General features: G+C 37.1%; 4 protein-coding genes across 4 annotated transcripts; all 4 read right to left on the bottom strand.

Moving 5' to 3' along the window:
• Positions 1–81: 81 nt before the first annotated feature.
• On the bottom strand, positions 82–2,188 carry LOC104748013 (pentatricopeptide repeat-containing protein At3g04750, mitochondrial). Its single transcript, XM_010469710.3, is given in 2 exon segments — positions 82–250; positions 253–2,188. Coding segments are annotated over 2 exon segments (1,962 nt in total). The 5' UTR covers positions 2,183–2,188; the 3' UTR covers positions 82–218.
• A 5-nt stretch (positions 2,189–2,193) lies between these two features.
• On the bottom strand, positions 2,194–4,932 carry LOC104744585 (uncharacterized). The gene has a single exon (XM_010465661.3). The coding sequence runs from the start codon at positions 4,152–4,154 to the stop codon at positions 2,343–2,345; it is 1,812 nt and encodes a 603-aa protein (XP_010463963.1). The 5' UTR covers positions 4,155–4,932; the 3' UTR covers positions 2,194–2,342.
• Positions 4,933–7,455: 2,523 nt separating this feature from the next.
• LOC104744586 (small ribosomal subunit protein uS2y) lies at positions 7,456–8,833 on the bottom strand. The gene is given in 4 exon segments (XM_087486739.1): positions 7,456–7,571; positions 7,574–8,066; positions 8,158–8,420; positions 8,649–8,833. Coding segments are annotated over 4 exon segments (1,008 nt in total). The 5' UTR covers positions 8,797–8,833; the 3' UTR covers positions 7,456–7,467.
• Positions 8,834–9,556: 723 nt separating this feature from the next.
• LOC104744587 (PITH domain-containing protein At3g04780-like) lies at positions 9,557–11,474 on the bottom strand. The gene is made up of 8 exons (XM_010465663.3): positions 11,335–11,474; positions 11,054–11,140; positions 10,625–10,748; positions 10,421–10,469; positions 10,273–10,330; positions 10,129–10,175; positions 9,962–10,039; positions 9,557–9,819 (listed from the first exon to the last, which is right to left on the bottom strand). The coding sequence occupies exons 1-8, from the start codon at positions 11,371–11,373 to the stop codon at positions 9,771–9,773; spliced, it is 531 nt and encodes a 176-aa protein (XP_010463965.1). The 5' UTR covers positions 11,374–11,474; the 3' UTR covers positions 9,557–9,770.
• Between the last annotated feature and the right edge of the window lie 211 nt (positions 11,475–11,685).

The raw sequence follows: 11,685 nt of genomic DNA on the forward strand, positions 1-11,685 counted from the left end.
TTGTCAGCACTGTCTGTGAATTGACTGATGATAAGGTTGATCCAAATGAAGCGATATCTCTTTCAAGGAGGATGATTGTTTTATCCACACACAGTAAGCCAACCAGCACCGGCGTTTGTTCTCGTGGGAGCTTTCAACTGCGAAATCACGCTCTACTTTGTGTCGATAAAGATCCTCTCTGATGCATGCTCTCTCAGATGCTTAGATGGCTAATTGATCTACTTTACCAACAAGTCCAAGAGATCCAATTTTTTGACTTCATTTCATCATGCAGATGCTGCAATATTCCTTTTATCTCCAACCACCTTGGATGGTTTTGCTTCTCTGCAGCCACAAAGCTATGAATTCCACCTACTCCAACTACACTACTATATCCTGCACTCTTCTTTACTCCGCGACTCTCCATTGCTTCTCTTGTTTTGTCTGAATATCCCCATCTTCCAACGGTTGCATATAAATTTGACAACAAAACGTATCCGCCTTCTTTTTCAGGTTCCAACTTAAGCAATTCTGTTAAAGCCATCTCTGCGGTTTCAATGTCTTCACCTCCCCGACAAGCGCTTAAGATTGATCCCCACATTGACTGACTTGGTCTCATTGGCATCTTCTTTTGCATTAAGTCTTTAGCTTCCTCTACTCTCCCTGCCCTACACAACAGATCCACAAGGCTTCCGTAATGCTCAGTTTCAGGGTCAAAGCCGAACTTCTCCTTCATGTGGTTGAAAACGTGTAGCCCTTCCTCCACGAGTCCACCATGACTGCAAGCTGTTAGGACAGCGAGCAGAGTGACTTTGTTTGGCATCACGCCTTCTTCTTGCATTCTTTTGAATAATTGCAGAGCTTGCTGGCCATTTCCATGGAAGGCTAACCCAGTAATCATTGATGTCCATAGCGCGACATCTTTCTCGGTAGCTGTCTTGAAAACCATGAAAGCCTGCTCAATGATACCACATTTGCAGTACATATCTATCAGAGCCGAACTCAGAAAGGCATCACCTTTCAGTTGCAGACGGATCACTAATCCATGCACCCATCTTCCAAGGCTCAAATCTCCATTGTTTGCTGCACCACTTATCAAACTAACCATTGTGACACGGTCTGGTTTGACCTTCTCTGCAACCATCATTTCATAGAACAATCCTCTAACGGCTCTCTGCTCACATCCCTTGTCCGAGTAACCAAAAAGCAGAGTATTCCAAGAAACAAGATCCCTTTTAGGCATCTGATCAAAAACAGCCTGAGCAGCTTCCATGTCTCCAAGCCTAACAAACCCACCAACCATGGTGTTCCAAGAACGCATGTCTTTCTTAATCATCGCATCAAAAGCTCTTTTAGCAAGACCAGGTTCTTTGCATTTGAAGTACATGTCTAAAAGAGCATTGCTCAGAATCAAATTAGACGAATGACATGGTCTCCTCCTCTCAATCCAACCATGAACTCCCTTCCCAAGCCTAATATCTGATAAATGACCAGAACAAACAAGAAGCCCCAACACTGCGTACTCATCAGGTTCAATACCATCACCAACCATCTTATAATAAAGTTCCAGCGCCTCTAAACTAAAACCCTTCTTGGCATAACCAACAATCATAACGTTAAAAGAGCTGACATCTGGTTCAGGCATTATATCAAACACCTTCTCTGCAAAACCCAAACTCCCCAACTCCATGTATAACTTAACCAGAGAATTCCACAGGTAATTCCCAAGAGACAAACACCCAGAAACAATGATATGACAATGGATCTGCTTCACTTCCGACAGAAAGCTCGAAGCTTTCATGACGTAGAGAAATGTGTGCCTGTCCGGAGTAACACAGTCCCTAATCATAGAACCATACAGACCAAAGCATTCCTTTTTGGAGCTCGAAACAGCAGAGATCATTGTGTTGTAAACAAAAACATTTGGGTTTGGAGTGAAATTAAGAAACAGAAGCTTCGCCAAGTCAATGTTCTCTGGATATGTGATCGCCGAGAACAAGATAAGACGGCTCATTGGAAACGTATCGCCGATGAGATTGAAACGCATGATCTGTGCCAAAACCTGCTTGAACTGATTCCTTGAATTGCAATTCTCGAGCAGAACAAGAGATTGGTGATTGAACTGAAGGCATTGAACTGGATCCCATGTCTTCTTGCTCCCTGTCTCTGTCGCAAACAATCGAATTACCCGACGACACAACATAGCAGAGCTTATGGTCTAACGAACATTTCAAGTGTAGTCTTATTTATATTTTTAGTTTTATGGTCTTACAAAGTTATACAATTACTAAATGAATAGGTTATGTCTGCTTCTGATTCATCACAGTTCACAGACATCAAAAACAATAACAGAACATGTTCACTTAATGACCAGAAGAAGTATGAGAAGATCTCTGTAAAACATTGAGTAAAGGGAAAGTCCTATGCAATCTCTTGAACGAGTAGTCAGAAATGGCATCGATTCGAACAAGATCATTAGCTAACTCCATTGCTTCTGCTCTGTAACCAGCAAATCCAATGCCTTCAATAAGCACAGTATAAGTACTTTCGTTAGGCTTACATCCATTTCTCACCATTGATTCCAAAACATCGATGGCGTCAACGATCCTATGAGTTTTACAGAATCCCAAAAGCACAATGTTGTACGTAACAACCGATGGTTGAAACTCACAGCTTCTCATATCAACCAATAAATCATAAGCTTCATCAACCATCCCTTCTCTGCATAGACACGAGATCATCGAGTTGTATGTGATCTCATCGGGATCAATCCCGTGAGTTACCATCTCTGATATCATATGTAACGCCCTGATCTTATCTCCGCTGCTCCATAACGCACTGAACATGGTGTTGTAAGAGCTTGAGTTCGGTGAGCAGCCTACTTCTCCTAGCTTCCCGAAAATCTCCAACGCTTGATCAGCTTTCCCGTTCTTGCACAACGTAGCTAAAACCGTGTTGTAGTTAACTATGTCCGGTAAACACCCGTCCGAGATCATAGTTTCCAAGAACTCAATAGCTAAATCTAACCTACCTTCTCTACAAAACGCAGCGATCAAAGGATCGTAGCTATAAGCATCAGGGCTTAACCCTTTCTCCTTCATAAGCTTAAGCAGATTCAACGCTTCTTCGATCTTTCCATCTCGACATAGAGTAGTAATCAAAATGCTATAAGTCACAACATTAGGATCACACTTCTCTGAAAACATCTTAGTCATAAGCTTCTCTCCTTCTTCCCATTTCCCTTGATTCAAAAGAGCTCGAAGCAAGATGTTATAAGAGATCACATCAGGCTCACAACCTCTCAATTCAAGATTCCTAACCATCTCAAACGCACGATCCACCATCCCTTCTTTACACATTCCTCTAATGATTGTGTTGTAAGTAAACATATCAGGTTTTAACCCTCTAGACAACATCTCATCCAAAAGCTTCAACGCTTCATCAACTCCGCCTTCAAGCATCGTTGCTTCGATCAAAATCGTGTAAGTAATCACAGTAGGTTGACAGTTATCACTTAACAACTGATCCAAAACCTTCAAAGCAAGAACAAGTTTGCCTCTACTACACAAACTACCAATCATTATGTTGTAAGTGACAGTATCTGGCGAAAAGCCTTTACTTCTCATCCTATCAAGAACTCTGGTAGCATCATCGATTCGATTCATCTTACAAAACCCATTAATCAACGCGTTGTAAGCAAAAACATCAGGCTGTCCGAATTTCTCAAGAATCTCCATAACCCTAACAGCTTTTGGAATGTTTCTTAGAGTGAAGAAACCTTTAATGAGCTTAGTGCAGAGTATCACATCGGGATTGTAACCTTTACGTACCATGCTCTCGAGTAAGTGCAGAGACTCGATGTAGTTCCCTGAACGACATGATCGATGGAAGATTTTGAGCATCTGTGTGTCTCTAAACCCGAGAGAATGTTGTTGTCTTCGTTCGGTGGGAACTGTTGCGTCTTGTGTTGTGGCGGCTTGAAGGTTTCTCGCCCCTGAAGATGAAAAGGATTTTTGAACATTGTCGTGGTTAGGGTTAGAGTTTGAGAAGCTTAAGAGGGAGGTTCGATTGTGAGATAGTAGCAGCAGTCCGTGAGAAGAATTTGAACAGTGTTTCTGAGTTTTGGAGTAGAAAGGGATGGTGAAACCAACGAGTTCAGAGGAGAATGGAGTCATCTTCTAGATAAAGTTTCGATTTTTTCATGGAAGGATAGTGTTGTGGGCAAAAACAGAGTGAATTGGGGAATTCAGACAAAAGAATCGAGATGCAAAACGGCAGAGATAATGCGAAAAGTTCGGATTTTTAGAAGAGAGAAGTGGGGAAAAAACAGAGCAGAGGAACATCCACCACTCGTTTTTGCAATCTCTCAATGCAATCCTTTAAATATTTTTCCTGAGGTTAGGATAAGAGTCCCAAAGCCAAAATCCAATTTTGTACTTTCGTACTTCAGTGACATTTGTCAAAGTCTCAAAAAGACATTACATTGACACGAAACGGCGGCGTTTGTAATAAGGTTACATTCAACTTTGGGCTTAAGATACCTTTGTCCCAAAAAATAAGCCTATACTGTAGATGTGTGCTGATGTTGTTGAACACTTGAACTAGAGATTGTATCTAATTAATGTCGTTTCAAATATATAAATTTCTAAGGAAAATATATTTCTAGATATGAAGGGTTACCTGCTCAATTAATCTCTATACCGCTTACATGAGACCCTCTTTCTGAGTCAGACGGATTACAAGGATATGTATGCTAGAATGTATATCCTCTTCTTCTTCTTCTTCTTCTTCTTCTTCTTCTTCTTCTTCTTCTTCTTCTTCTTCTTCTTCTTCTTCTTCTTCTTCTTCTTCTTCTTCTTCTTCTTCTTCTTCATGCTACAATCATTAGCAGGTGAAGCTACCAGCATGACCTAGTCTCTCTCTCTAAGCTTTGATCATAGATTCTTTTTTTTTTTTTCTTTTTTGAGCAAAAGATCATAGATTCTTATAAGAACAAGAAATATAGAAAATCCTAATTTACTTATTATGTGAAACTTAAGAGAGGAAGACAAGATCATGCTGGCAGCTTAACTGCTACTGGTACATGGTATATACATACATAAATACGAGTATACTTGGATTTGTGTATGTGCTTTTGTTGTGTTAGTTTCTTGTTTCTCGTGTGAGTAGTGAGAGAGAGAGAGAAGGAGGGTATATATAGTAGTATGCGCAGAGTGTGATCTGTGACTGATCAAATCATTATTTGAACATTGTTATAATACATAATACGTTTATTAAACTGTTGTTATGTTTACTAGTCGGTCTTAATTATTTATGTGAATTTTAAGCTCTTTCATTCAAACTTTTTGTGTTTGGTCCTCAGAAGATTAAGGCAAAATTATTAAGATACACGTGTCTATAATTTTATTTTCAAGGGAAAAGAGAAAAGCTTAATTGGTAATGATTCATATTTACATATGTTAGGTTGTTAACCAATACAACCATTTTCATTTACTTTTTTGTATTATATGTTTTTTTCCATTTCATTATAGATGTAGTTTTCACCTTCTCACACATGGGAAAAAAAAAATTAACATACCATCAAATGATAGAGTGTACTATATAGATTTTTCCCAATGACACTGTAAATTTTCTAATCTATTAATATTGCATTTAGTAAAAATAAATAGAGAACTTTAGTTTGAATTTTGAATTGAAAAGTGAAAAGATCAAATAATATTTACATTTTGAAAACGATTTAGTAAGTATTTTGTAGTATGTTTAAACAAAGAAAGCATTTGGGGAGTTGCAAAAGTGAGAACATGAACTTGTGGTCCCGTCATTAATTACAGATAAAAGAAGATGCAAATTGAATATTGTCACGCCTAAAGACAACGCATGCTGACAGATACAACACCATTCTCTAATACTATATACTTAGAAGGTGAAAAAAATTAGACACAAGATTTATTATTTCTCATCCAAGGTTATATTCATGCACCAAGCTAACTAACCAGTCACATGCATACCTCATCGAAGAACCAAACATTGTTATTTAAATGCGTATGCAACAAGAGGATCGTCATTTTTTTTGTTTGCATTACGTGAACATAATGACCTATTATATATCACAAACTGTCAGTGATATCAGTAATTAATCACTCGCAAAATTTCAGAACATTTTCTAATGTTATCATGAATGTTCTGAACCAAATATGTCACAGTTCCATCAGTGCGCAACATAGTTCGAATTGTCAACCATTCTATACTAAAGAAGAGAGACCAAAAAAAAAAGTATTGCATTAGGGTTTCTTTATAGCGAAAGTGTTTTGATCTTAATCTCTCCAGAAGAAAATGATTGATAATAACTCGCTCTAAAGTGTAGTAAACCCTCTAAAGTGCTCAATTGTACAGTCATTTATATAGTTCGCAACTTCGCATCATCATATACGACAATTAGAGTAGTACTGTATAATCTTTAAGGATGGTGTGTTAGCATGTGAACCATGAACTGTAAGACTGCAAAAGTGTGATGATGAAAAGCATAGTTTATTTCAATTTTTTTGGTTAGAAACTTTGGAACACAGTTAAGTAATTAATGGGTGAGTTCATACACGCATACTTAGATACCGTTTCACTTTCGGCTAAGAAAGTTAAATCTTTTACTTATATTCCACTTTTTGGTTATTATAATGTATAATATATGTCGTTGGTTGCTTAGCCAACAAAGCCTCTATTACCCAATCACATGCAAGTCATTAAACAATGCTAAGTAATTTGATATCGTCGAGAAAAATGAATGATTAACTAACCTATTCTCATTATTTTTAGATTATGGGATTTGATTGAAACTTTTTATTTCCTGATTATTTGATTTCTGCTATTATTTTTGTTAAAGCTGATTATCATTCTTTAAATGAGTTACATTCTTGATGTTAAGTCTAGTTAAAAAGTCTATACCAGACACGTAATGCTGTGAAACAGTGACCGTTGTTATAATCATTGTGAAATTGGTTTCCGGTTTAAGCTTTGACTGATAAGGTAAAATGTCGCAATCGGTAGTAATTAACGGCCGACCGTTGTACAACAGTAAGAAAAGGAGAAAACCACTGTTGGAAAACACAGCACATTACATTGATTGGGCTAATTTAATGTGACGACATTAGGCCTCACTACAAATATACTGAAATCTCTCTTTGTTATACACGATTTTTTAGGAATACACTACAAATATACAAATATCTTTTAGTAATACACGAGTTTTACATTTCATTTCATTTTGTTCGCAGTCCGGAGATTCATACATTCATATTTTTTTTTTTGCAAGAGATGAAAAAAAAATAACTTTTAAAATAGTAGAAGATTCATCATCAATAGTTCAATATAATGAAATAACTGAAGTAAAATAACTTGGAAATACCGGCAAAAAGGCACCTAATAAATGGTCTCTATTTCTCAAGAGACAAAGAAGAAAGAGAAGTAAAAGAGAAACCAATATGGTCCGAAATCCTAATCCTCTCCAAATCTCACTTAAGAACAAAAAATCATGTCAATATATCGAGTTTGAGCTAAACTACCAAGTATTACTTTCACTACATGTGATTGAAGAAACTAAGCGCCAACTGCAGGTGCAGCTGAAATCGGCTGTTCCGCATCACCAGGCCATGCGCCGTCAGGGATTTGAGCAGTGGTCCATTCACCAACCATATATTCTGGAGCAGGCAAGCCAAAATCAATCTGTGGTGCAGCTTCTTCATCCCCTTCTTCCTTAACTTCTTCAGGCTCCCTGTAGAAAAACAGATCCACCTACACCAACATAAACAAGTCAAGATTTTGTTAGGTGTTGTTGGACTAGATCAGCTAAATCATAATAAGAGAATTCTAAAAAGATATGGATAACTCGACTTTACCATGACATCCCATTTCTGAGCTGGACGAATGGTTCCACGCATTTGGAGAACCATACGAGCCAAAAGCCAAAACAGGCAACCAATGCTGTGTTTTCCCTTGTTGTTAGCAGGAATACCAATGTCTACGAACCCCATTGGAGAATCCGTGTCACAGAAGGCAATGGTTGGAATGTTTCCCAAAGCACCTTCCTTAATTGGCTGGCAACACAAAACCAAAAAACAGCATTAGCAAAACCTAAACCTACAAACTTGATTAAAAACAGAGAAGTTATAAACAAATCTATTTTACCTGATGGTCGGTTCTTGGGTCGGTGAGAATCAACAACCTTGGCTCACTGAAAGAAGTCTGCATCTGGTTAGTGAAGGTACCAGGAGTGTGTCTTCCAGCAATAGCAGTAGCACCAGTATACTGAGCAAACTTCAAGACAGCTCTTTGCCCATAAGGCCTAGCTGATTGAACAATAATGTCTTTTGGGTTTTCAATTGCTACAATAACCCTAGCAGCCATCTGAAGCTTATCCCATGTCTTTCCTAGGTTGATAATGTAAATACCTAAAGCAATAAACAAAACTCGATAAATACAGAAGCTTAACGTCTAATCCAAGCAAAGCTGTAGGTGAGATTGGTTTCTCAATTTAAATACCCAAAAACTATGTAAATTGGAGGAACTATCAAGTCGAAAGCTAAGAGATCAATATAGAATACATGAACGTTGAAACGTTGCGTCTATATATACAATTATGTGCAGAATGAAGTTTGGAAGAAAGATGAGAGTGTTACCGTCGTTGCGTCTATTGAAGACATAACGATCCATCTGATAATTGCAGTTTTTAGTGCCAAGGTGAACATCGGCTGATAACATCATCTGGATATCAGCTTCTTTCTCAGAGAGCTGAGCAGCCGCCGTAGCTCCTCCGTTCGCCGCCATCGTTTGTACTGTCGTTCTTTCTCTCTACTCGACAGAACCCTAAATAGCGTGTTTCACCCAAGTAAATAAATAAATAATAGCTAGGGTTTGCAAGGCCCAAAAGGCCAAAAAGGGTAAAAATGATATATAGCCCAAAACTAAAACAGAAAAGTGGGTCATTCGGGCCTCACATTGTTAAGCACTATTTTTTGGGCGAATTGTTGTTTAAAAGAAAATTTACATTAACCAAAAGGCCCAATTATTTAGTTGTGCATAATGGCATCCAACAAATCTAAAAACATTGGACCGGTACTTGGTCTACATCGATATGTCAAAGAATTGTTTCTTTTACCATCCGGACGAAGATGAGCTGGACGACATCATTCAAAGACGTGGAATGCTGATGAATGCGCTACGGAAGGAATACAATCGTACTACTATCTTTACATTTATGGAAAATAAACAAAGATTTTGGAAAGGTGTGAAAGTTCATGAGAAGATTGACTGAGAATGTTGTTTTGTCACGTACGAGGTTATACGGTCGAAAAGGTGGTCGTACAGAGATTAAAGTGGAAAGATAGTAGTACTATAGTATCAAGATCTTAACCCTTTCCACTTTTTGTTAAGATTTGATGCCCAGTTCTGTCATCATTCGAAATTTATTTTTGTAATTGCTTCGTATAAATATGTAATCTCTCCCACTAAAGCTAATTATCAGTAATACAGACAAGAACAGAAAACACATGAAGAGAGAAGTTGAGTCCTACCAAACTGTTTATAATTTGCAAGAGGAATTTTCAAATTGTTATTGAAAATATCATTCGTTTTGCACTCCTCTGCAAACAGGCAATCGCAAGTTCTGGTCTATTTTAATTTAAAAACTTGAAAAAGAAAAAAAAAAAAAAGTAATTGAAAAAGATAGAAACCACAATAGAACACTAGAAATCAAAGTGATATATGATCATATATATGATCAAAACACTTTTGTTGTTTGCTCAATGATCTTCAATCTTTTTCAATCCCTTCATATCAGTCGTCTCCACCCTGTTGATTTGTACATAATGGTGTAAATGACCAATACTTTGCAACTTAAAAATACCAGAAATATGAACAGCTAAGGCCAATATACTCTGGAGGCAGGTAATATTTATAACAAACTTGAATAAAAAAGATGTCAGAGACTTACGTTGAACCATATAGAGCAATCTTCTGAACCTTTGTGACCTCAGCTCCCGATTGGTTGTCTTCAATGAAGATCGTCAAGCTTGAATCAAGTATATAATAAGGTTAGAACAATCTGTGGTTTTCGCTTAGTAGCATTATATATATACACAGGGAACGGTGAAACCTTACCTACGAACATTCTGAAACTTAACATATTTAAGGACAACCGGTTTCCCCTGTAATTGGTTTTAAAAAGAGGTGTCAGTCAAGACAGATAGATCACCAAAACATGTCACCAAAAGGATAAAGAGTTAGATCTTAGAAATATCTTACCTTAAGGTTTTCTTCAGTTAGTTCAGCAGTGTCGCTTGGAGGAAAATCGTTGACATTGCTGTATAGTTTTTAATAGACCACATGAGAGTCTGAGCTTATACGGAGATAATCATATTATTAGATACACATTAGAAACGATTCACATTACCTGAAGCACATGTGCTCTTTGTTCGAGAAGAACTTTACAGTTTTGGGACCTGAAGAAAAATTAGAAGACAAAAATTAGATAAATCTTACCGACTAGCAAGAAACACCCCCACAAATCTAATTCCCATCAACAAGAAGTACTTGTAGACAAGACTAGAAACAATGAACATCAACACATGCTTTAAATATAGAACAAAGATTTTACCTTCCTCTTCAGGGCCTTTGATAGCAAAGGAATGTAGTTTGATAACTTGGTTAAAAGGAATATAGATCAGAAGCTGCTCATCAGCATCACTCTCCAAGTTCAAACCTTCATCTTCTCTGTATCCCTACACGAACAACAATGTTAAATCATTCATTCTCAGGTCATTAACACACCAACAGAATCAGTTATTAATAAATTCAAAAGCTATAATTTCTATCAGGCTGGCACACAATAATATCACTTCATAAAAATCCAAGTTTGTGTACTCAATCATCTATACCTAATCTCATAAAATTAATACTAGATAACAATTAATACATGAACTATAAAACAAGTATCTGTAGATATAATAAACACAAGCAGATTCAAGAACTCAGACTAAACACAAACTTGTATACAGACAGAGAAGAACTACAAAAAGAGAATAACCTGTTTGAGAGCATTGGGCAAAGAGTGACTTGAGCTTTGGTTCAGACATTCAACACCAGACCAGTCAATAAAATCTAGCAGATCAACCTGAAAAACAAACATAGCAACCAAAACTTATTAGAATTAAATCTAAAAACTTCGAGTCAAGATTCGAAATAATCCAAATTCACAGAAACAAGAGATAAGAACCCTAAATATATTCACAGAAACAAGAGATAAGAACCCTAAATATATTCTTCCTACCCAAATATTGAACCCAAAAGAAATCTTGGTATACTCACCTGTCCCTTAGGAATTTGGCTAGCTGATTCGGCGGACATCGTGAGTTCTTGTTTTTTTTTTTCTTCTTTTCAAAGAAATCTCAAGATCGAGAGAAAGTGGAAGAAAATAATTAGACTCTCCACGAAACACAAGAAAAAAGGACTTTTATATATAACTCTGTTCTCAAAGAAACCCAAAACGACGCCGTAAAAGAAAACACTCTGATTGATTCAGCAGGTTATTATCTTCACCAACCCAAAAACAACAACAACCTTAAAAGTATTATTCCAATTATACCCTCAAACCAACTCCAAAACCTTTTATGACATTCCTCTTCCACTCAAAAGTCAAAAACCCAACCTTTAAGTTTT

Source organism: Camelina sativa, chromosome 15 (genome assembly GCF_030686135.1).
Source record: "Camelina sativa cultivar CO46 ecotype springtype chromosome 15, ASM3068613v1".
Lineage (NCBI taxonomy): Eukaryota > Viridiplantae > Streptophyta > Magnoliopsida > Brassicales > Brassicaceae > Camelina > Camelina sativa.